The sequence below is a fragment of the Trichosurus vulpecula genome, chromosome 2, assembly GCF_011100635.1.
Source record: "Trichosurus vulpecula isolate mTriVul1 chromosome 2, mTriVul1.pri, whole genome shotgun sequence".
In the NCBI taxonomy this organism is placed as follows: domain Eukaryota; kingdom Metazoa; phylum Chordata; class Mammalia; order Diprotodontia; family Phalangeridae; genus Trichosurus; species Trichosurus vulpecula.
This window is the reverse complement of record NC_050574.1, coordinates 374,367,094-374,392,593: the sequence shown is the minus strand read 5'-3', so window position 1 is coordinate 374,392,593 and position 25,500 is coordinate 374,367,094. Positions and strand designations below refer to the sequence as shown.

Here is a 25,500-nt window from a genome sequence, read left to right as displayed (position 1 = left end):
TTTTTGGTCTTTAACTTTAGAGGGAAAAAAAGGAAAATGAATATGATGGAAAGGCCAAAAGCTTCAATAAAACTTTTTTAAGTTAGTCTACGTTTGGGATAAGAAATGTGTAATGTAATGCATCTTAGGAAGATTTTTATTCAAAATGAATAAAAATAGTTTTGTCATTTAAAGGGTGAAATTACTTTGCATTTACTTTGGACATATTTTGTATATTTGTATCTGTGTATTTGTTGCTTCCTTCCCAACAGAATGGAAGCTCTTCAAAAGCAGGGACTGTTTCATTTTTGCCTTTGTAATCCCCAATTCCTAAGATAGTTCCTGCTACAATGGATACTTAACAAAATGCTTGCTGAAAGAATGAATGAAAAACTTTGAAACTTTTTTTTCTCTACATCTTCCTATCAGCTATTCCCCCAAACCTTGAATGTACTTTCTCTTCACTTCCAAGTCTAGAATCATTAGCTTCTTTCCAGGCTCTGCTCAGGTACCATCTTCTGCATTCTATTTTCCAAGCAAAGCAGACTTTTTCCCAGAGCAAAACGCTGCATTTTCTAACTCTGAACATTTCAACAATATCTTCCTATATCCGGAATGTACTTCTCCTCAAACCCACCTCCACTTCTCTGAATCCTTACCTTGCTTTGAGGATCAGAGCAGACACATCGCTTCCAGGCAGCTTTCCCAAGTCCCCCTAGTTATCAGTGCTCTTTCCCTCCTCAGGTAGCTTTTTGAGGTCATACTGCTGAACCCATATTAAAACGTAAACTTATTATTAGAGACTGTTTCATTTTTGTCTTTATATCCCCAATGCCTAGAACAACTTGAAGTAAGCACTTCATTAAGTACTTATTGAACTGATTACAAACAACAAATACAAAGTTGACAGAAAGCTTGCTTTATAGTAAGGAAGACTGGGTTTCAAGTCCCACCTTTGATACAAACTGGCTCTTCTTTCTTCTTGGATTTTACTTCTCTTGCCCTCAGTTTCCTCAACTATAAAATTAGGGGTTTGGATTTGATGACCTATACCTTCCATTTCTAAATCTATGACTCTATGTCTTAACCTCTCAGTGCCTCCAAGCAACTAAGACTACAAACTGCAGAGCAGTTGCCCAGCTTCATTAGTTAAAGGAGTTCCTTACCAGATGTTCTCTATATCAATAAAATCACAAAGACACAGAGACAGACACAGACACAGACACAGACACACACACACACACACACACACACACACATGAATAGAGATATAAACTTTTTTCAACTTACATTAATAATTTCATCTTTGCAAAATACTAATGCTTCGGACTGCTTGCTTCGAAGGAAAGCTGCTTCAAATGCTATTTTTGCCGCAATTGCAGCTGGGGCATAAGTGTCACATTGCGCTATTAGCCAATATCCCATAAGACTTTTTAAATGAGGTGCCAAATGTTTCTTTACTTTTAGGATAAGTTTTTCAAAAGCTAGTTGTGTGGCTTCTCGAACTCGACGGTCATAATCCTATTGAAAATACAAATATGGTTAAAAAATAATTGCATCTTCCTCCTAAGACTGTACCTACATGCACAACTAACATATAACTGGAAGTATTTCTTTCTTTTTAAACACCAGTAAAAATCAAAAAAATAACCAAGGTTATTTTTGATCTTACATGACAAGTACCTGGTTTGTCTGAATCTTTCACTTTTCAAGTAAGTTATTGATGTTATACAGACATGGCTTAAAAAACAGGGCTGGAATCTACTCCTTTCTCTGATGCTAGTTTGTTGGAAGGATTGCATAAGAAACCAACTTATATTTTATTTCTCTTAGTCTTCAAGATGTAAACAAATAAGGATTTAAAATAAGTAATTTATAAGACAAAAAAGTATTGGTGGAAGTCTGCAGCTGGGATCTAAAGTATGTTATTAACAGTTATAAAAACAAACACAGTCCCCAGAGTCTATGTAAAACACAGGAGTCTTTTACTTTGCTCTCACAATGTTCCTTAGAATTCACTGTTCTTTTCAAAACTTCATCAAAAGGAGATCACACAAATTTAACTGCATTTATTACTGCAACAAAAGAAAACAGCAATTTTAAAACAAAAATGTGCTTCAGTACTTACGAGAGAGATTTTGCAATAAATTCTTGGCCAGTATGGAAGAACACCTTTTACAATCTCTGCATCTCTTTCATCACACATTGCCCCAAATTCTTGCATAGCCTAATGCAAAGTATTAATATACGCAAGGTTACTAATTCTCTTTGTAGGAATACATGAGTAGCAAAACAACCTCCATGATATATATGTCACATTTATTTTGTTCATTTTGGCAAAGTTTAAATAATGTAAATGGAGATTACGTAAGTTAATTTTCACCTCTGCCATTTGGAAATAGTTAAGACATTCCCTGACAGACTAATACAATATGGAATTTGACATTTTATAAAAATCCTCTTAAAATAATTTGAATTCACAATTATATTCCCTAATATGTATTAAAGAAGTCAAAATTTAAAGAAATTTTTTTTTAAATCACAGCAACAAACCAATTCATCTATCACCGGGAGGCAGATTCAGCTACTATGTTTCTGAAGTTTATACTTCAGAAAAACCACTTGTAAATATGTACACCTAATCTAATTTTCCTTACAAACAATATAGCTAACATAACAAGTTATGCTTTTGACTTTTCTAATGGAACACTATTTTAATAAAAGGGCTCTCTTGCCTAATGTTTAGGTAAAGAAGTAAACTTGCTTTTAATTTTGTTGTGACATCTTTCTTGGAAAGTTTTCGTAGGACCATCCGGAAATCAGAATCTACCAGGCTGTCTATTTCTTCTGCTCCTTGCACAGCAGGAACATAGCCTAGGTCACTCTGAGATGTCCCAAAGCCAATAAATCCAGGTACTGTTCCACGTTCTTTTGCGAGGAGTTCTGCAGCACGGCCACTGTTTGAGGGCTGATGAAAAGCAAAGAAGACAGAAAAAAGAATTATCTTCTAAGACCTAATAAGGAATTGCTTAAAATTTTTTCATAGTTGTTAAGGGGTCCCCTGAATTTCTCTTTTTAAGTCGCCAGATTTTCCAGAAACACTAGACCCAGAGTACATAGGAGGCCCTGAATATGTCAAGGACAAAGGTCCTCCTGACCTGACATAATTTGTTTTTTATGCCCCAAGGTGGACTCCCTGTGTGTCCCTGAGAATCCAGACAGGTACCAGACAAGTCTGCACTAGACTGGGAAACAGCCTGCATAGCTGGGACCCTCATAGACAAGCAGACCATCACATCTTCATAGTTTAAGTTCCCAAGGGAAAAGAATGCTGCTTTTGCCATCTTAATTATTCATGATTTTTCCCTCCCCTGCCACTCCCATTTAGGTGGAGATTTCTGTTTCTCCTCCTCTCTTTGCTGAAATTTCATAAATATGCAAGCTTCTGTTTGGACTGTGAATTCTTTGCCCTGGCTTAGGGTTCTACATGCATGTTCATTTCTCTCGTAATAAATACAGCTGCAACGCAATATCTCATGCATTTGTGATAGTGTTTTTTGGTTAATATAGTAAATATTCACTTGAGAATTTTTTTTAGCCTGAGATCTAGGGTATCAAACACTCCTCTATAGATTCGCCTATCTTAGCCTAGCAATACTAGATTTCAAACTATATTACATAGGGTTAACCATGAAAACAATCTAGTACTAGCTAAGAAATTAAGTTGTGGATCAGTGGAATAGATTAGGTACACAATACACAGTATTAAATAGTAGTAGTAAATGTTCATAGTAATATAGTGTTTGATAAACTCAGAGATCCAAGCTTTGGGGGCAAGAACTCACATTTGACAAAAATTGTTGGGAAATCTCAAAAGTTGTGCAGAAAAAACTAGGCACAGACCAACAACTTACACCATATATTAAGATAAGTTCAAAATGATAAATGATTCAGACATTTAGGATGATATCATAAGTAAATTAGAAGAGAATGGAAAAATGTACCTGTCAGACCTATGGATAAGAAAAGAATTTATGATCAAACAAGAGATAGATGGGAAGTAAAATGGGTAATTTTGATTAAATGAAATTAAAAAGGTTTTTTTTTAAATCAATGAAGCCAAAACTAGAAGGAAAAAAGAAACTAGGAAAAAAATTTATACTAAGTTTCTCTGATAAAGGCCTTATTTCTAAACTATATAGGGAACTGAGCAGTGGTGGGACTCAAATGAATTAACAATCACTTTTCCATGAACTGAACTGAAGCACCTCCCTGGCCCCTGATATGGACAGCATAGGCCCCGCCCTCGCTAACAATCAGTTCACAGAACTCAGCCAAAAATTAGGTGTCTAAAATTAGGTACTGGTTCTACCAAACCGGTGCCAACCGGCTGAATTCCATCACTGGAACTGAGCCAAATTTATAAAAATAAGAGCCATTCCCCAATTAATAAATGGTCAAAGAATATGAACAGGCAGTTTTCAGAAGACAAAATCAAAGCCATCAATAATCACATGAAAAAATGCTCTAACTCACTATTAAAGAAATTCAAATCAAAACGACTCTGAGGTGCTATCTCCCACCTATTAGAGTGGCTAACACGATAGAAAAGGAAAATGAAAAATGCTGGAGGGGACCTGGAAAAATAGGGACACTAATGCACTGTTGGTGAAGTTGTGAACTAATCCAACCATTCTGGACACAATTTGGAGCCATGGCCAAAGGGTTATAAGACTGTGCAAACCCTATGACCCAGCAAGACTAGGTCTGTATCCCAAAGAGATCAAAGAAAAAGGAAAAGGGCCTATATGTACAAAAATGTTTATAGCTGCTCTTTTTGTGGCAGCAAAGAACTGGAAATTCTTGAGGGAACATCCATCAATTGGGGAACGGCTGAACAAGTTGTGGTATATGACTATGATGAAATACCACTGTATTATAATAAATTTCAAGAAGGATCGTTTCAGAAAAACCTGGGAAAATTTATATAAAACTGATGCAAACTGAAGTAAGCAAAACAAGAAAACTGCACACAGTAACAACAAAATTACAAGAATGATTAACTGTGAAAAACACAGCTAGTCCAATCAAGACGATTTAACACAATTCCTAAGGACTCATAATGAAAAATGCTATCTACCTCAAGAGAGAACTGATGAATTTTGAGTGCAAACCAAAGCAAATTTTTTTCACTTTCTTTTTTCTTGGTTTTTTGGGGGGCGGGGGCATATCTTTCACGAAAATACGTTTTGGGTGATTTCACATGTATAATCAATATCATCTTGCTTGCTTTCTCAATGGTAGGGAAGGGGAAGGAAGAAAAGAATTTGAAACGCAAATTTTTTTTTAAATGTTAAAAAAATTTTTATATGTAATTGGGAAATATTTAATTAAATAAAAAAACTTAAAAAAAAAAGAATGGTCTATCTTTGTCATCAAGGAAATTTAAACAAATTTGCTTCCCAGTTTCGACAGCACAGAATATTTATCTCGTTCGAAAGGACATATGCAGCTTAGTGAATTTTGCTGAGAAGCCACAGAAAGATGCCAAAAATGCTCTTCAAACTTAGCTCACATAAAGAAACCGGTATTTGTTTTTATAAATTTGTTTCTATAAATTTTCAAAATTACCTTGTTTCCGTGTTCTAAAGGCTTTTTGGATTAGTTCTGCCACTTGAATTACTCCAGTAACATTTTCTTGAATCTTCCAATTAGTTAACCTTCCAGACTACTAATCACTTAACTCTTATAAATATCTTGATGCAATTTAAAGTACATAGTTATTACCACTTGTGTTTATATAAGTCCTTTTATGTGCCTCAGATTCAACATCAAAAAAAGGAAGGGGTTTGGACCACATGCCATCTAAGAGCCCTTACAACTATAACAATGAATCTTTAAATATTTTCATTCATCCCCCAATTCATGGAGGTGGAAAATCCCCAGGTCTTATACACTGCACATGTTTTCAGACTTTCTCAATGTATCAATCAGTTGTGCTGACTTTTTTTCTCTCTAAAATAATACTATTTACACTATTTACAAAATAATACTATTTACAGCGATGGTTGCCTGGGAATGAGAGCAAAAGAAATACATGGGATGAAATAGCAACAAAAACTTATTTTAAAAATTGACTCTTTGTCTTTTTCTGTAAGTTCTTCACCAGCAAGTGCCTCATATTTTATTTCATTTCTTTTTGCAATTTTTCTAATATCTAGTAAAACATTTTAAACACTATGTATGTTCAATAAATGTTGTTGGCTAACCGTAAATGTAAAATGACAGAAGCTCAGGCTGGACATCCCCCTAGAGGTATACAGAGACCAATATGAACAAAAGGTTCAAAGTTAAGAAGCAGGATGGTAAAAAAGAGCAAGCCAAAAAAGTACCCAACCATAAAGAGCTGTTATGGTGATAAGGCAAACTCAAGACTTAAGTACAGAAGTAAAAAATTACTCAAGAATATCTACCAGGAAAGTCTCAAAGAAAAAATATGTCTAGTTACAAGTCCAACAAGAATTGCTAGAAGAGGTAAAGAAACTGTTAAGAAGAAATTTTTTAAAAGATTTTAAAAACCAGATGAGAACAAAAGGAGAGAATGGGAAAAGAGAAAGGAATTAGAGAAGAAAAATATGAAAAGAGAATTAACAGCTTGGAAAAATAAAATCTTACTGAAGAAAAGAACCCTGAAAATTAAAATTGGCCAAATAGTAGCTAAAGATTACATGAGAAATCAAGAAATAATAAAATAAAGTCAAAAGACTAAAAAAAGTAGGAAAAAATTACATTAGTCTCACAGGAAAAAGTAGCCTATAAAACAGATCAAAGAGATGTAACTTAAGAATCACCTGGAAACTGATGGAATCCTAATAAAGCTGCTCCCAGCCCCAATATTCTAATTTCTTTAAGTGCCCCACTGAACAGCAGGCAGGCATGTCCTGATTTAACCACACAATATGGCTTTAACCACACCTGACACCCCCAGACTCAATACAGCCACTGCTCCCAGATCCAATTCACATATTTGAACAGGTGTGTTCTTGTACTCAACCACAATCACATCATCCATTTATCCCAAGACAGGACCACAATCTTGACCAGACAGGACCACAATAGCTAGGTAATCAGAAAGCAGAACAACCAGGACATCTGACCGTTAAACCACAGAAGAGACCTCTCCCCCATTACGTAATCACTTAACAAACTCCTCCTGCCTTTTTAATATTCATAATTTCTGTTGTGCAATCAGCATCATTATGCTATAAATTTGCCTGTGTTGTCTTACTGAATTGATGGTTCCTCTTGGAACCTAGCCCACTTCTGAGGGTCATCAATCCTCAATAAATGTCTATATTTCGATTAAAGGTAGTCTTACTGAATTTTTTGAGATGGTGCAGCCACAACACACACCATGAAACAGCAACAAAAAATATGAATGTAAAAAAAGATTAAACATCATATTTTGGAAATCTTAAAAGAACTGTTCAGATATCTTAGAAACAGAGGACAAAGTAGAAGTTGAAAAAAATCCACCTCCTGAAAGAAATCCCAAAATGGAACCTTCTGGGAATATTTTGGTCAAAATTCAGAACTCCCAAGGCAGGGAAAAATACCTCAAGCAACTAGAAAGGATTCAAGTACTGAGGAACCAGTCAGGATCACATAGGATTTAGCATCTACCTCCAAAAAGCAGTGGAAAGCCTGATATATGATATTCCAGAAAGCAAATGAGCTGGGGTTACAATCAGGAAAAACCTATCCAGCAAAACCGAGCATAATACTACAGAGGAAAAAAATGGATCTCTAATGAAATAGATTTCCAAGAATTCTTGATGAAAGAGAGCTGAATTAAAAAATGTGACATACAAACATAAGAATCAAGAAAAGCATAAAAAAAAGACCAACCATGAGTGAGAAATAACAAGGAACTAAACAAGATTAAACTGTTTACATTATTTTATGGGGAGATGATACATGCAAGCCCCTCAGAAATCAGAGTTTAATTAGAAGGACTAGGTGTGACTGTTGTATTTGGAAAATCTCAAAAGAATGCAATGTGATGGATAGAGAAGAGGAATGCAATGGAGGTGGGAGGGGGGAGAAGAAGAAAGGGAACAACTATGTAAATGGAGTGCATAAAAATGAGTTTATACAACAAAGAAAAAGCAGTGGAGAGGAATGGCATGACATTAGAACTTGACTCTCACCTGAACTTGTTAAAGGAGGAAAGAATAAACACACACACACACACACACACACACACACACACACAGAAGTGGGTAAAGAAATATATTTTAGCCAATAGGAAGGAAAGGGGTGAAGAAAAAAGGTGGGAATAAGAGGGAGAGGTCAAGTATGGGAGGTATTAGAAGCAAAACATACTCTTAAATAGAATAGGGGAAGAAAAGGATAAGTATAAGAATAGGACAGAGAGAAATATACTGTTAGAAGTCATAACTGTGAATCTGAATGGGATGAACTCTACCATAAAATGAAAGAAGATAGCATAATGTGTTAGAAACCAGAATTCAACAATATATTTGTAAGAAACAGGAGCAGCTAGGTGGTGCAGTGAGTAGAGCACCAGCCCTGGAGTCAGGAGGACCTGTGTTCAAATCCAGCCTCAGACACCTGACACACTTACTAGCTGTGTGACCTTGGGCAAGTCACTTAACCCCAATTGCCCTGCCTTCCCCCTCTAAAAAAAAAACAGCTGAAATAAAAAGTCATACATACAATTAAAATAAAATAAGCAGAATCTATTATGCTACAGTTGAAGTAATAAAGAAAGAGGTAGGGGCAGAGCCAAGATGGCAGCTAGAAAGCAGGGACTCACCTAGGGCTCTCCACCAGGACTCTCCAAAGACTGCTAAAAAAATGGCTCTGAACAAATTCTAGAACTGCAGAACCCACAAAATAGCAGAGGGAAGCAGGGCTCCAGCCCAGGACAGCCTAGATGGTCACTGGGTAGGGTCTATCGCGCACAAAGCTGAGAGCAGAGTTCAGCATGGGCTGCGCCTGGACCAACCAGACCAGGAGCCAGGTGGAACAGGCCCCAGCTTCCTGAATCAGTAAGATGAGGCAGTTACCAGACTTCTCAACCCACAAACACCAAAGACAACAGAGAAGGTTAGTGGGAAAAACTGCAGGGACAGAGTGAAAGGAGTTCATGGTTTGGCCACTGTCCCAGGGAGGGGGGAGTGGGGCAGCGGGAGTGGTACAGCTACAGAACTACAGCTGCAGTTGCTTCTGGCCCCAGGCCCACCTGGTGGGAGGAATTAAGTGGTGGATCAGATCAGGAGTGCAGAGCTTGCTTAGATCTGAGTCCCATCCAGGTGGGCGGTTCTTGGGGGAGAAGGAACACTGGTGTGGCAGAGCTGGCTGTGTAGAAATAGCTCTAAAAACAACAGCGCTGCCCCTCAAGCTTGGAACAAAGTACTCTCTATTCTACAAGCAGTCATATAACCCAACAAAAAACTCAAGGGTCAAGTAGTTGGCTGGAAACATGGCCAGGCAGCAAAAACTGACTCAGATTCAGACTCAAACTTTGGAATCTTTCTTTGGTGGCAAAGGAGACCAAAACATACAGCCTGAAGAAGTCAACAAAGTCAAAGAGCCTACATCAAAAGCCTCCAAGAAAAACATGAACTGGTCTCAGGCCATGGAAGGACTCAGAAAGGATTTGGAAAAGCAAGTAAGAGAAGTAGAGGAAAAACTGGGAAGAGAAATGACAGTGATGTGATAAAACTATGAAAAACAAGTCAATGACTTGCTAAAGGAGACCCAAAAAAAATACTCAAGAAAATAACACCTTAAAAAATATAACTCAAATGGCAAAAGAGCTCCAAAAAGCCAATGAGGAGAAGAATACCTTGAAAGACAGGATTAGCCAAATGGAAAAGGAGGTCCAAAAGACCACTGAAGAAAATACTACCTTAAAAATTAGATTAGAGCAAGTGGAAGCTAGTGACTTTATAAGAAATCAAAATATTATAAAACAGAAGCAAAGGAATGAAAAAATGGAAGACAATGTGGAGTATCTCATTGGAAAAACCACTGACTTGGAAAATAGATCCAGGAGAGATAATTTAAAAATTCTTGGACTACCTGAAAGCCATGATCAGAAAAAGAGCCTAGATCTCATCTTTCAAGAAATTATCAAGGAGAACTGCCCTGATATCCTAGAGCCACAGGGTAAAATAGAAATTGAAAGAATCCACAGATCGCCTCCTCAAATAGGTCCCAAAAAGAAAACTCCTAGGAATATTGTCACCAAATTCCAGAGCTCCCAGATCAAGGAGAAAATACTGCAAGCAGCCAGAAAGAAACAATTTGAGTATTGTGGAAACACAATCAGGATAACACAAGATCTAGCAGCTTCTACATTAAGGGATCAAAGGGCTTGGAATATGATATTCCAGAGGGCAATGGAGCTAGGATTAAAACCAAGAATCACTGACCCAGCAAAACTGAGTATCATGCTCCAAGGCAAAATATGGCTTTTCAACAAAATAGAGGACTTTCAAACTTTCTCAGTGAAAAGACCAGAACTGAATAGAAAATCTGACTTTCAAATACAAGAATCAAGAGAAGCATGAAAAGGTAAACAAAAAAGAGAAATCATATGGGACTTACTAAAGTGGAACAGGTTTACATTCCTACATGGAAAAATGATGTGTATAATTCACGAAACCTCAGTATTAGGTAGTTGAAGGGAATATACATACATATATATAGACAGAGGGCACATGGTGAGTTGAATATGAAGGGATGATATCTAAAAAAATAAAATCAAATTAAGGGATGAGAGAGAAATATATTGAGAGAGGGAGAAAGGGAGAGATAGAATGGGGTAAATTATCTTGCATAAAAGTGGCAAGAAAAAGCAGTTCTGTAGAAAGGAAAGAGGGGGCAGGTGAGGGGGAATGAGTGAATCTTGCTCTCATTGGATTTGACCTGAGGAGGGAATAGCATACACACTCAAATGGGTATCTTACCCCACAGGAAAGAAGGAGGAAGAAGATAAAAAAGGGGGGACTACAGAAGGGAGGGCATATAGGGGGAGGAGGTAATCAAAAGCAAACACTTTCGAAAAGGGACAGGGTCAAGGGAGAAAACCGAATAAAGGAGGATAGGATAGGAAGGAGCAAAATATAGTTAAGTCTTTCACAACATGAATACTGTGGAAGGGTTTTGCATAATGATACACATGTGGCCTATGTTGAATTGCTTTGGGAGGGTGGGTAGGGAGGAAAGAGGGGAGAGAATTTGGAACTTAAAGTTTTAAAAGCAGATGTTCAAAAAAAAAAAGTTTTTGCATGCAACTAGGAAATAAGATATACAGGCAATGGGGCATAGAAATCTATCTTGCCCTACAAGAAAGTAAGGGAAAAGGGGATGAGGGGGAGTAGGGTGACAGAAGGGAGGGCTGACTGGGGAACGGGGCAATCAGAATATATGCCGTCTTGGAGTGGGGGGGAGGGTAGAAATCGGGAGAAAATTTGTAATTCAAATTCTTGTGAAAAATCAATGCTGAAAACTAAAAATATTAAATAAATAAATAATAATTTTAAAAAAACCAAAAAAATAAAGTGACCTTTAAAAAGAAAAAAATTAAAAATATATAAAATTATAAAACTAGTTATAAAATAATTACAAATATTTTGTTTGGTGCATTCTGTATTAGTAAATGAATTGGCAAGACTTCATATTAAATTTATTTTGTTGAGCATGAATAACATTTTTAATGAAGTAAGTCATAACTTGGAAGATGTTTAACATAATAACATATAAACTTAATTTTGATATTGGGCTTTTTGTTTGAACAAAGGTTTGCAATAATAATTGCAATAATAAATCAACATCAAATGTTCTGGAAAAAAAAGAGGTAATCCTATTCTCAAAGTCACAGTAAAAAAAAAAACAAATTAAAAGAGGAAACTACCTTTTGTTAAATGATATCCTAGACAATGAACTATTATCAATACTAAACATATAGGCACAAATAGCATAGTATCTGAACTTTTAAGGGAAAAGATAAAGGAAAAATTAACAAAATACAGGAAGAAATGGTAAAACTACAATAGTGTGGAACCAAAATTTACTTCTCTCAGACCTAGATAAATTGAACAACAAAGGAAGGAAAGAAGGGAGGAAGGAATAAATGGATTAAATAAGACTGTAGCCCTTGGATTTGGAGCCTTTTAAAGATTCAAGTTTAAATCCTGGCTCTACCCCAAGTATTCATAAAACCTTGGCCCAGACATTCCACTGCTAAAAAAAAAAAATATGAGGTTGGCTGAGATGACCTCTAAGGTTCCTTCAGTTCTGAATCTCTGATCATATTTACATCTATAAAACTGAACTAAATCATCTGCAAAAAATGAGCAATCCATAGGACCTCATATGAACCTAAAGGGAATGCTGCTGTGATTTAGACTCTGTCCTGAATGACCTACAGGAAAATGGCAAACACCTTTGGCAAATAAATGGATCCCTGTTTTATGCCTCCCTTGATAATACTACTCAGAAAGCCACTTAAATAAAGTTACAAACGCTGTTATATCTTTCAAAGAATCTTTTATAGTTTTGACATTCACAGGAGATATCTTATTATAGGAGATCACTTAAAAAGGTACTTCCCTCTACTCAATTTTTTTTTAAAGTCAACAAAAAAATGAACTTAAAGGCATCTCATAATTCTCTATAAGCTTTCAATCATGTGACTATAAACACGTGGTCTATTGTGGAATTTCATTTGCGAAGATCTCATACTTTGAGGATTCCTTCAATGTGAGTACAGATTAATCTCAAAGATTTTATTAAGATGGGAAAATAGGCATTCAAGTCAGTAACTATTGATATTTTCCCAAATGCCTTTTTATGGCCAAAAAACAAAAAATAAGGTCTGTGATTTTGTCCAAACTTTTTGAATTATCTTTTCTTTGATACCTGAAGAATCAACCTCAATAATCTTAAAATTGTGTTGCCTCCAGCAGACTTATTCTGTGTATACTTGTTTTCATCTAGCTGATCTTCTAATCTTTTGTTTCTCTACTTCCTGGCCATACCATATTTTCTATGGGTAGTGGATTGGACCTACGGCTAAGATGCTGATGAGGAAGGGCATTGGGAAGCCCAGCTCTCTCACAAAAACCCCAGCAAATATTTAAAAGGACTCCAGAAAGATCACTGATAAAGAAAACAAAAAAGTAACAGAAACAAGCACCTCCATCTAACACAGAACAGCAAAATAAAACAAATCAAAACAAAATACAGACAGAAGCTGACAAAGATTAATAGAGGTGTGACACCAAAGAAGCCAGCAAACTCTTGGGTAAATACGACTAGCAAAGGTGGGGAGCCTACCAAGGAAGACAATCCAAGTTCCCACAAATGAACCTGAAGCTAGACTCCAAGCCTAGCCCTTCAGAACAGAAACAAAGGACAGGCTAAGGCAAAAACTCTGATTTGAGGTAGAGAGTGAAGCCACCTCACCTAGATCTTCTGCAGGAGTAGCATTCAGATTAAAGAGGGAACAGGATCAAAAAAGACCTATTCAACCAATCTAAGTACTGGAGAGGAACTGGCTGACTGGTACAAAATTCCCATCCAGGAATTGAGGCTGAAAACACAAGCAAATAAAAGAAAATACTAAACACAATGAAGAAATACTGTAGCTGAAGAGAGACTCAAGGGGTATACCCAGAAAAAGAAAGGAACACCAAAATAAGCAGAGCCTTCTGAGGGAAAAAAATGGTTAAGGCCATAAGACCTACAAGAGTCCCTAGAGAAAATTAAGAACTTAAAAATTACATTAGTAAGAGCTCTAGAGGAATGGTGCTTGTCCTACTCATGTTCACCTTCTGCCAAACACTAATAGTCTAAGACATTCATTTGATACTTGCATCTGCTAACTCCTATTTTATATATGATTATGATATTATATGTGAAAGTACTGAAATAGTAGCTTCATTGTGATGTTCTAGGGCTGTGAACCTGGAACACAATAGTTTCTAAAGAACTGGAATTTCAGGTGACCCAAAGACAATGCGCATCAATGTGGTGGTTACATTAACAATAACACTATTAACTATATAATAATAATATATATAATATAATATATAATATAATAAAATATAAATAATAACACTAATAACAATAACACTAACAAAGTTTGCAGAGAGCTTTTAATACACTAAATTTAACATTAAATTTAAATAATTTTTCTTATGTGTATACTCCTATTTGTAATATGTTGTCAACGTGTGTTTGTGTACAAGATCTGACTTCCAAATAATTTCAAACCCTAGTCTCTTGCCTTTATTCCAGTCCTATAAAATCCCTAGTTTTATGGCTATCTCTGCCTGGAAGGCATTTCAAATCACACACATCCAAACAAACATTGTCTCCTCTTAAATTCCCCTCCCCTCCTCTAAACTTCCTGGTTGCTGCTGAGGACACCACAATCTTGTCAGGCACCTGGGTTCACATTTCCAGAGTCACTCTTAAATAACCCCTTCTTGTCCCTTCACCTTTCACAGCCCCATCCACTGCCCAGCTCTGGCTGATTTTACTTCAATATCTCTCACATTCATTTCCTTTTCTCCACTTACTGCTACCACTCTAGTTCAGGGCCTCATCTTCTCTTGCCTCAACTACTATAATATCCTCATAATTGGTCTGTTTTCCAAATACAGTATTCTTTTCACTGTACTATGCTACCTCTTTAATACTGGGGACAATCCATTTTCATACTTAGGAGATAAGGTCTTCACTGAACAGAAAAGAGACTGATATGCTGTAAGATAGCATAGTTTAATAAACTTTAATGAAATGCTTTTTGGGATTAGCAAACATCTCTGTGATAACTGAATTAACTCAAACATTAGGAGTGTGTAAAAGGGTTTGGAGAGGAAAAAATGTCATCCGAATTGGGGGCGGGGGGTGGGGGGGTGGGGAACCTGGACTAAACTAGAATCTCTAGATTTAGAACCTCTAAGGTTTGCCTTACTTTTCAGATTTGAATGTTTCTTTATGTCAGGGTGTTTCACAAGGAATGAAAAAGAAAATAATGTAACTTCAGCAAGGAAGAGGAAAATTGAGTGTTTATGTCAGACATTTGAAATACTTGAAAACTTATATGGCAAATTATCTGTTCTCAAATTTTATATACAAAAGTGTACCTACACAAGTATTTCAGGTGCAGCTTGTTAAAATTCAGACGGAAGGATGCTTAGAACTGCTGAAACCACTGAATTAATATTTGAGAATCAAACATTTCAATAGCAGATTTTTTCACATTTTTAAAGGAAGCTTTTAACTAGTTATTTTTTGACAAAAGGAAGCTATATTCTAGCTGTCAAACTGGCGGATTTAAATGGGAGACAGGAAATCTTGTTGCTATCTCACTTCTGGCAAATTAGTAAAAGAGATGTTTTGTTAGTTGGAGAAAGAGGTCTAGAGCCCAGGGCTGGAATTACCTAAACTAGTTTCTTCACTTATAAAATAAAGGTGGTTATAACTTCACGATCTCTAAGACCATTTCTTGTTAAAAATCTAATGATCTGCCTAGAAATGATTATTGAACCCATAAAGACACATGGCCTAGACTGAGTAAAAATGGAAAAAGAAGAAAACACTATGAATAAAACCTTGAGAAACCACCAGAAAAAATTTGGAGCCAGAAAAGATAAGAAACTATTAACAGAGCTAGAAAAAAGCAGTGTGATACAGTGGTAGGAGCAACGGAACTGAAGTCAAGTCAACAAGCATTTATTAAGCACCTACTAATGTGCCAGGCACTGTGCTAACACTAGGGATAAGAAGAAAGGAAAAGGTCTCCCCTCCACAATACAATGGGGGAGATGACATGTAAACAGCTATGCACAAACAAAATATATACAAGATAAATTGGAAATAATCTCAGAAGGAAGACAGTAAGGACTGGGAACAGTTTCTTGCATTAAGTGGGACTTTAGCTGAGACCTGAAGGAAGTCAGGAGGTACAGATGAGGAGGGAGAGCATTCCAGACATGAAGAACAGCCAGTGTAAAAGCAAAGAGTCAAGAGACGGAGTGTCTCATCCGTGGAAAAGCAAAGGTGTTGTCACTGCATGGCGGAGTATATGTAGAGGAATAAGGTGAAAGAAGGTTGGAAAGGTAGGAAAGGGGCCAGGTTTTAAAAGCCAGAGAATTTTGTATAGATCTTTGTGAAGAGAATTCTGATTTTTGTAATAATCAATATGATATGTGTAATGAATATACTGAAAGATTAGATTTTTCAGAACTGCCTCTCTTGGGAGGGAACTCACAATGCAGCTTGAACTGACCACTCAAACCTTGACAAAGCTCACAATCACTGGCATCCTTCTGTCTGTGTACCTGAAGTGAAGCGAATCAAAGATTGCAGAATCTGTTCCCGTCACAGAACTCTGGTCCTGTAACCCACACCAAGTGATGACCCCCAAGGGCTTGAGTAGTATTGCTCCCACAGGACTCCAGAATTGTTGTGTTTCCTCCATTTTGGGGTTTGTCATGAGAAACCACTCTGGCCCTGGGAACAAATGTTTGTAATCCACCTTCCCCCCTCCCTTCCCACTTGTGATTTATGTATATATAATCTGTCTTCACAGGAGAATATCTGATTTGCAAATCTTTTCCCCATAATGAAACTAATTAATTAAATGGCTACCTGATTACTGGCACTTTGTCTCTGGCCTTCTGTTTCATCATTTTTGGGTTAGAGACTGGCTCAGTAAAATCCTGTTAACATCCTGGAGTGTAAAGCAAGCCAATTAAGTTTACTGAATAGGTGTTCAAGTGCTGGTGACATAATCAGAAATGCTCTACAGGGAACATGTAGAACTAAATGTTGTAAACTAAAAATAAAAAATCTAATTAAAAAAATGCTCTATAGGAAAACAACATTGATGGATAAATGGAAAATGTACTGGATGGAATGGGGAGAGATTACAAGCAGGGAGACCAACTAACAGGCTTTTACAATAGGTGTGAGGTGGTAAGGGCCTGAACCACGGGGGTGGCAAAGTCTGAGGAGAGAAGGGGCCTTTATCAGAGGGATGTTGCAAAGGTGAAATGGACAGGCCTTTGCAAAAGATTGGATAGGAGGAGGAGCAGGGCATGGCAGTGCCCTCAACAGTTACAGGAAAGTTAGAAGAGGGAGAAGCTTGGGGAGAAAGGTAAGGAGTTCAATTCTGGACATGCTGAGTTTCGGCTATCTACCAGACCCCCGTCTGAGATGTCTGAAAGGCAGCTGGGAGACGTGGGATCGTCAGAGAGGTGGATTTGGGAACCATCAGCAGAAAGATGAAAATTAAATCCGTGGGAGCTAGAGAGATCACCAAGTGAATCTGTGAAGATTTTGCAAATCTTTAGAGGGTTTAAATAACAAATGCCAGCAACTAGTAGTAGTGCTGAGAAGCAAATCAAGGAGACTAGAATTTCCAAAGGCAAGAGTCTCCAGAAGGAGGGTGACCAACAATATCAATGCTGCAGAAAAATAAGGCGAGGAAAAACAAGGATATGCTATGAATGCTCTCTGGGTGGATAGATTCAAAGGCGCGTTGGGGCAGGGATCGCCTGGTGCTGAGCAGAGTTGTAGGGGAGTAGTATTGGTGCCAAAAACTTTTTCAAGGGGTTTGGCTGTGAAAGGTGAACTCGGGGTGCAAACAGCTGTGCACTGTCCTAACTTAGTAAGGAGAGGGTGGAACGGGGGTGCAGTCATCGATTATCCCTTCGCTCGCAACCCAAGCTCTCACTTCTCAAGCCACCCGGGCCCGCAACACGAAGCTACCACGAACGCGTCATTTCCTTGTAGATGCGGACTTTGGCCTAACACTGCCTCTAAAGTTGCTCCCACAGCGGACAGGACGCTTGGAATGACGGAGCAACAGCCCAAAGTGGAGAAGCGGGGCCGGACGCCCAACGGTCTGCGGATTCCCAGAGGATGGCGCCCCGCCCCCGCGAAGCCCTCCCACTCTACTCACCCTCTGGTTCCCCTTGGTCCGCTGCTTGTTCTTCCCACCCATGGCATCCGCCGCCGTCCACCAAGCCCCGGGATACCCAGACTTCGCGCGAACCAAACCCCTCGGCCAGGAGAGCGACTTCCGGGCACGCAGCGCCCGCCGGAAGAGGGCTCCCAAGAAAACACCTTCCCCTTCCCTTCCCCTCCCCCCTCCCGCCTCCCGCCTCCCGCCTCCCGCCTCCCGCCTCCCGCCTCCCTCCTCCCGCCTCCCGCGTCCCGCGTCCAGCCTCCGGGCCCCTGCCTCTAGAAACCCCGTCCCGGTCTTTCTCTCCTTTGCCCTCGGAGACGTCATAGTGTAAAGCCCTGCCCAGAGGCGAGATAACCATTCTCATCCAATAGAAACCCAAAGATGGGCAGCTAGGGTAAGATAGGAGGGGAGGGGCAGGGGGCAGAGGCAGGGGCAGGGGCAGGGACTCGGACCCGGACTAGAACAGGGGCGGGGGGGAGGGGAGGCAAGGGGAGGGGAAAGAAATGAATGAATGAAAATTGAATGAAATGCGTCACTTCCGAGATTCCTAGGATCAGGTCTCCCTTAGCCTTGGCCACGTGAGCTTCTGCCCTGGGACGTTCTGGACCTAGTGTGCAGTGGTGGGTTTCATTCTTTTCTTTTTAACGTCAGCAGTGTGCTGGTGGAAAAGCACAGGCATACAGGATGAATATCTATTGTTTTGCTTGACTAAACGTTAAAATGTTGGGCTTTTATTGGGGGAAGGGATAAGTTAGTGAATAATGATTGAGATGCAAAAAAAAAAAAAGCACCCATAAGACATTTAAAGACACACAGAAGAAAACAGAAAAGCCAAGAGAGGGTACAAATAGGTCGGTTTTGTGAAGGCTATATCAAGTTTATGATTTCATATACAATCTTTGTCTTCTCCATACAGAAATGTGCTTGTCCATTAAGTTCATAATAAAATAATCTTCAAAGAAAAGCACTAGTCGTAAAACTTTAGAGCTAGAAGGGTACTGAAAAGTACTCCATCGTGGTTATTTTTACAAGTGGGATCCCAAGGCTTAAAGAGGTGAAATGGTAAAAATGACCAGTCCGTCACCTCATAGTTAATAAGAAATAAGAGGAAATGCCTTGCTCTCTTCCCACAATGACACACCAAAGAACTGACCTTCCTTAAGCAGATTAATCTCTGTGCACTTCCTCCCTTGTAAAATGGAAATAATACCTATAGCACAAGATAGTTCTGAGGAAATCCTTTTGCCAACCTTAAAATGCAGCGGAAATGTGAATCAGTACTCCTTCCACTGGTGCAAATGCCAACCCATTTCTATCTCATCTTGTGTGATGTTTTTCCATGACTTTAAGTAAAACCTTACCTGGCACTTTTAACATTTGACTTATTCCATTATAACCCTCCATGTGTTCATCTATTCCTCTTTTTGCTACTCCTTTGTGGATCATACCACTTTTATGTCATTGGTAACATGCTGCATAATAACATCCACCACATATCTTTTTCATTGGAATGCCTTCAAATGTGATAGCTGGTCAAAAAGCATTATTAAGCACCTATATATAATGTGCCTGGACTGGGAGACAACAAAAGGTGAAAATGAAAAAAAAAAATCCCCATCCGCAAGAGGCTCAGAGTCTAATGGGGACATGATACAAACAAATATTTACAAACAAGATGTATACAGAATGAATTGGAGATGATCTCAGAAGGAAGGCACTAACATTAAGGGGGATCTGGGAGGCTTCTTGTAGAAGGTGGTATTACAGCTGGCATTTGAATGCAGCCAGGGAAGCCAGGAGGTGGAGATTAAGAGGGAGATGCATTATTCCTTACGAAAGGAACATCAAGGATGCCAGTATCATTGTGTGTGGGACGAGTGAAGACCTCTCATAAAAGGGAACAAATTAAATAAATAGAAATAAGTAGGATAGTGAGTCCCATTTCTCTACTTAGATATTTTCCTTTCCACAAGCCTAGCTAGTGACCGTAAGGCCCCCGAGGTTAAGAACAGGTCCTGTGTATTTACCTAATGGCGAGAGGCCTGAAAGAAAGAAGGGTTGAGGTGAATAAGTCAGCAACCATAAAATTCTCTGAGGATAAGGATAAGACACAGGATACTCACCCCCTGTACATTGACCCCAAGATAAGAGAACCTCTGTTTGGGGAAGAATGGATGGAAAGCCGAAAAGCCAGGTGCAATATAGATGTGCAAGATTAGGTAACTAACAACTAATTCCTGCCTGTCACCGATAACCGAACTGTTTGTTTAATCGTCATTGTCATTTAAGACAGATTTACTACCTTGAGATTGATAGTAGAATGAAACAAGGATGGTGGGAAGTTTATGACTGTCTCCTGCTTGTAAAAATAACCATACTGTTTGTTCCTTGCCATTATCCCTGGGTAGATTTATCGCGTCTAGATTGTACCCTCAAAGCTTACGTCTGCAAGCTGAGAGGAAGGAGGTTGGGAGGGGGAATTGCGGTTAGGGACCTATATAAACACCCCAATTTTCTGTGTCCAGTGCGCTCTGACACTGAGAGGACCCCCAGTCCTTTCAATGTCCGGGTTGCCCTTTCCTGCAGGATCGTAATAAATTTTCCTTTCTACTTTCACCTTGAGATGCCTCTGTTGTTAATTTTTGGATTCGTAAAATCCATCCCACACAATTGGATTACACGTTATGTGGCTGGAAACGTGGAGGGAAAGGCAGATTATGAAAGGCTTTGAATGCCAAACAGAGGATCCTGAAGGTAACAGGGAGTCACTGGAGTTTTGATTAAGAGGGTGCCAGGAAGATCAATTTGATGGCTGGGTAGAAGATAAGACAAGAGTAGGGGAATACTAGAGGCAGGGAGACTCAGAAGATAGGCTACTGCAAAGATCCGTGTGTAAAGTGATGAGAGCCTACACCAGTGTGTGGTAGCAGTGTCAGAAGAGAGAAAAGGACACATGAGAGAGACGATACCAAGGTAGAATGTACAGAATTTAGCAACTAATTGAATATTGGGGGAGGGGTGAGAAAGAGTGAGGAGTCAGGGATGACACCAGGGTCACTGGGAGAATGGTAGTACCCTTAACACTAAGAGGGAATTTAGGAAAAAGGGAGGACTTGAGGGGACGATAATGACTTCAGTTTTTTAATATATTGAGTTTAAAATGATCTGTTTATATAACATCTAGTTCTCCATGTCCAATAGGCAATTGGAAATGTGAGACTAGAGGTTAGAGGAGAGTTTAGATAAGTAGATCTATGAATCATCAGCATAGAGATGATAATTGATTCCATGAGAACTGATGAGATCAAATAAAATTATATAGGGAGAAGAGGGTCCAGGATATAGCCTCTGGGGACACCCACTATTAATACTGTTAGTGGTTGTGAGCTGGATGAAGATCCAGCAAAAGAGACTGAGAAGTGGTCAGAGAAATAGGAGGAGATCTGTGAAAGAACAGTATCATGAAAACCTAGAAAGAAAACAATACCAAAGAGGAGAGGGTGATCAAAGAAAAAGAGAAACAAGAAAAATTAAGGACCTGAATAAAACTTTAGAAAAATTAGATGTGATAAACCTGTGGTGATTATAGAAATGGAAAATTTTACATATTTTTTAGCCATGCATGGCAGGTTTACAAAAATTGAAATGTTTTAGGATATTAAAAAATGTTTTAGAGACATAAAAACCTCACAAATGCAGAAATATTAAACATAACCTTTACTGATCACAATGCAATAAAAAATTAGACTTAATAAAGGACCACAAAGAAAGGATTAACAATTAATTGGAGGCAAAACATTTTAATCCCAAATATTTGGTGGGTCAAAGAACAAATCAGAGGAACAATAGAATATTTTATCAAAAGAAATAATGAGATGTGCCAAAACTTTTGGAATGCTGTAAAGCCATTTCCTACTGCTGACCACTGTCATTGCTACAGGTAGGTAGGTAACTGCTGTCCCTGGAGATGGTAAAACTGCTTCTGGCACGGCTGCTGGATCCTACAAAGCAGTCTGGTGTGATTGCTTTGAGGGCCTGCTACTCCAGAACAGTCCCAACTGCCATTGCAACAGCCTAGTGTGCTACCTTCCTGTTCAGGTCCTGAGCACTGCTAATGCTCCCCTTTCCTTAGGCAAGTGCTGCTGTTTAAAAAAAAAAAATTAACATTCTTTTTTTTTTTTATTTTGAGGTCCAAAATCTCTCCCTCCCTCCAGATCCTCCCCAAATTGTTGATAAGACAAGCAATGTGATATCAATTAAATGTGTGAAATCATGTAAAACATTTCCATAAAAGCCATGTTGTTCCCCCACCCCCACCCCTGCTATAAAAAGGCAAGAAAAGAAAATGAAAAAAATTTACTTCAATTTGTACTCAGAGTTCATCAGTTCTCCCTCTGGAGGTAGATAGCACTTTTCATCAGAAGGAACTGTGTTGGATAATTGTCTTGATAAGAGTAGCTAAGTCTTTCACAGTTAATCATCATTCCAATAGTGCTGTTACTGTGTAAATGTTCTGTTGGTTCTGCTCACTTCACTTTTCATCAGTTCATATAAATTTTCCAGGGTTTTCTGAAAAAAAAATCCTGCTTGTCATTTCTTATATCCCAATAGTATTCTATCACAGTCATATGCCACAACTTGTTTAGCCATTCCTCAATTGATAGGCATCCCCTTAAGAATTTCCAACACTTGACCACCATAAAAAGAGCTACTATAAACATCTGTTTTACATATAGGTCCTTTTCCTTTTTCTGTGATCTCTTTGGGATACAGACCTAGTAGAGGTCTTGTTCAATCAAAGGGTATGAACATTTTGGGCGGGGGGGAGGTTCTGTTATGTCTTTATTATCTTATTTTTTTCCACTTGATAGTATTTTATTTTTTCCAATTACATGTAAAGATAGTTTTCAACATTCACTTTTATAAGATTTGAGTTCCAAATTTTTTCTCCTTCTTCCCCCCTCCCCTAGGCAGCAAGCAATCTGATATAGGTTATACATTTACAATCATATTAGATATAGTTCCACAATAGTCATGCTGTGAAAGAAGAATTAGAACAAAAAGGAAAAACCATAAGAAAGAAAAAAGGTGAAAATAGTACACTTTCATCTGCATTCAGATTCCATAGTTCTTTCTCTGGATGTAGACAGCATTTTCCATCATGAGTCTTTTGCAATTATCGTAGATCATTGTATTGCTGAAAAGAGCTAAGCCTATCAAGTTGATCATTTCACAATGTTGCTATTACTTTCTCCTTGTTCTGCTCATTTCACTCAGCATCAGTTCATATAAGTCTTTCCAGGTTTTTCTGAAGTCCACCTGTTCATCATTTCTTAGAGCACAACAGTATTTTCCATTACATTCATATACCACAGTTTGTTCAGCCATTCCCCAATTGATGGGCATCCCCTCAACTTACAATTCTTTGCCACTACAAAAAGAGCTGCTATAAATATTTTTGTATGTGTGAATCCTTTTCCATTTTTTTATGATCTCTTTGGGATAAAGACATAATGGTGTTATTGTTGGATCAAAAGATATGCACAGTTTTATAGCCCTTTGGATATAGTTCCAAATTGTTCTCCAGAATGGTTGGATCAGTTCACAACTCCACCAACAGTGCATTAGTGTCCCAGTTTTTTCACATCTTCTCCAACATCCTGCATTTTCCTTTTCTGTCATATTAGAAAATCTGATAAGTGTGAAGTGGTACCCCAGAGTTGTTTTAATTTGCATTTCTCTAATCAATAATGGTTTAGATCATTTTTAAATGACTATAGATGGCTTGATTTCTTTTTCTAGAAATTGCCTGTTCATATCTCTTGAGGAATGTCTATTATTTTTATAAATTTGACTCAATTCACTATACATATTTGAGAAAAAAAGGCTTTATCAAAAAAACTTGCTGTAAATTCCCCCTCCCCCCCAGTTTCCTGCTTTCCTTCTAATTTTGGCTGCATTAGTTTTGTTTGTGCAAAAAAAATTCAATTTTACGCAATCAAAATTTATCCATTTTACTTCTCATAATTCTTTCTATCTCTTGTTTAGTCATACTTCCTTTATCAATAGATCTGATGCTCATTTTTCCATTCTCCTCTAATTTGCATATGATATGGCTTTTCATGTCTAAATCATTTACCTATTTTCACTTTATCTTGGTATATGGTGTGTGATGTTGGTCTATACCTAGTTTCTGCCAAACTGCTTTCCAGCTTTCCCAGCATTTTTGTCAAATGGTGAGATATTTGAGTTTATCAGACACTAAATTAATATGGTCATTTGCTACTGTGTTTTGTATAACTAATCTATTCTATTGACATACCACTCTGTTTTTTTAGCCAGAAACAGCCTGTTTTGATAATTACTGCTTTGTAATATAGTTCGAAATCTGGAAGTGCTAGGCTACCTTCCTTCATTTTTTTTTCATTGATTCCTTTGATATTCTCAAACTTTTGTTCTTCCAGATGAATTTTGTTATTTTTTCTAGCTCTATAAAATAATTCTTTAGTAGTTTGATTGGTGTGACAGTGAATAAGGAAATTAACTTAGGTTAAATTGTCATTTTTGTTATATTGGTTCAACCTACCCATGAATAATTAATATTTCTTTAGTTTTTTAAATCTGTCTTTATTTATGTAAAAATGTTTTGTAATTGTGTTCATATAATTCCTAGGTTTATCTTGACAGGTAGACCCCCAAGCATTTTATGTTGTCTGCAGTAATTTCAAATGGAATTTCTGTTTCTATCTTTTCCTGCTATATTTTGTTCATAATGTATAGAAATGCTGATGATTTATGTGGGTTTGTTTTATATCCTGCAACTTTGCTAAAGTTGTTAATTATTTCAACTAGTTTTTAGCTGATTCCCTAGGGTTCTTGAAATATACATTGTCTACAAAGAGTAATAGTTTTGTTTCTTCTTTGCTTATTTTTAATTGCTTCAATTTCTTTTTCTTGTTTTATTTCTACAGCTAGCATTTCTAGTACTATATTGATTAATAGTATAATAATGGACATTCTTGCTTCGCCCTGATCTTATTGGGAAGGCTTTTAGTTCATCCTCATTACAGAAAATGTTTGACTTCCAGTGACAAGATGGTGGATTAAGGAAGGAATCCTCTGAAGCCCTCCCAAATTCCCCTCCAAACAACTAGAAAGCTGGCTCAGAATTGATCTAGGAGTAGGGAAGCAGCTGATCAGCCTGGCAGGAAAGGTCTGTGTCACCAGGATTGGAGGGGAGCAAGGTCCAAGAGCAGCAGCAACAACAGCCAGCCTCACAGCAGGGGGCCAGCAGTAAGGCTCCAAGCCTGGGGAAATCCACTAGCAAGGCCATGCTCTCTTGCAAACCAACAGCACCCTAGGCAACTGAGCAGCCTGTGCAACACAGCAAGGGCCCACCCCAGAGACCCCATCCCCAGCACAGGCCACCAGCTAGGACTTGACCCCATTGCTGACAAGCAGTGAAGCCCCACCCTGGGGTCTGCTAACAGAGAGACCCTGTTTCC

The 25,500-nt window shown here is 38.1% G+C and overlaps 1 protein-coding gene across 1 annotated transcript in view; it reads right to left on the bottom strand.

Moving 5' to 3' along the window:
• LTN1 (listerin E3 ubiquitin protein ligase 1) overlaps positions 1-18,252 on the bottom strand; it is a 100,313-nt gene extending 82,061 nt beyond the window's left edge. Inside the window, exons 1-4 of the mRNA XM_036744270.1 lie at positions 17,990-18,252; positions 2,744-2,947; positions 2,108-2,206; positions 1,270-1,500 (exon numbers count right to left, since the gene is read on the bottom strand). Coding sequence (XP_036600165.1) covers positions 1,270-1,500; positions 2,108-2,206; positions 2,744-2,947; positions 17,990-18,031 — 576 coding nt within the window. The 5' untranslated portion in view covers positions 18,032-18,252. The remainder of the gene's footprint in view (positions 1-1,269; positions 1,501-2,107; positions 2,207-2,743; positions 2,948-17,989) is intronic.
• Between the last annotated feature and the right edge of the window lie 7,248 nt (positions 18,253-25,500).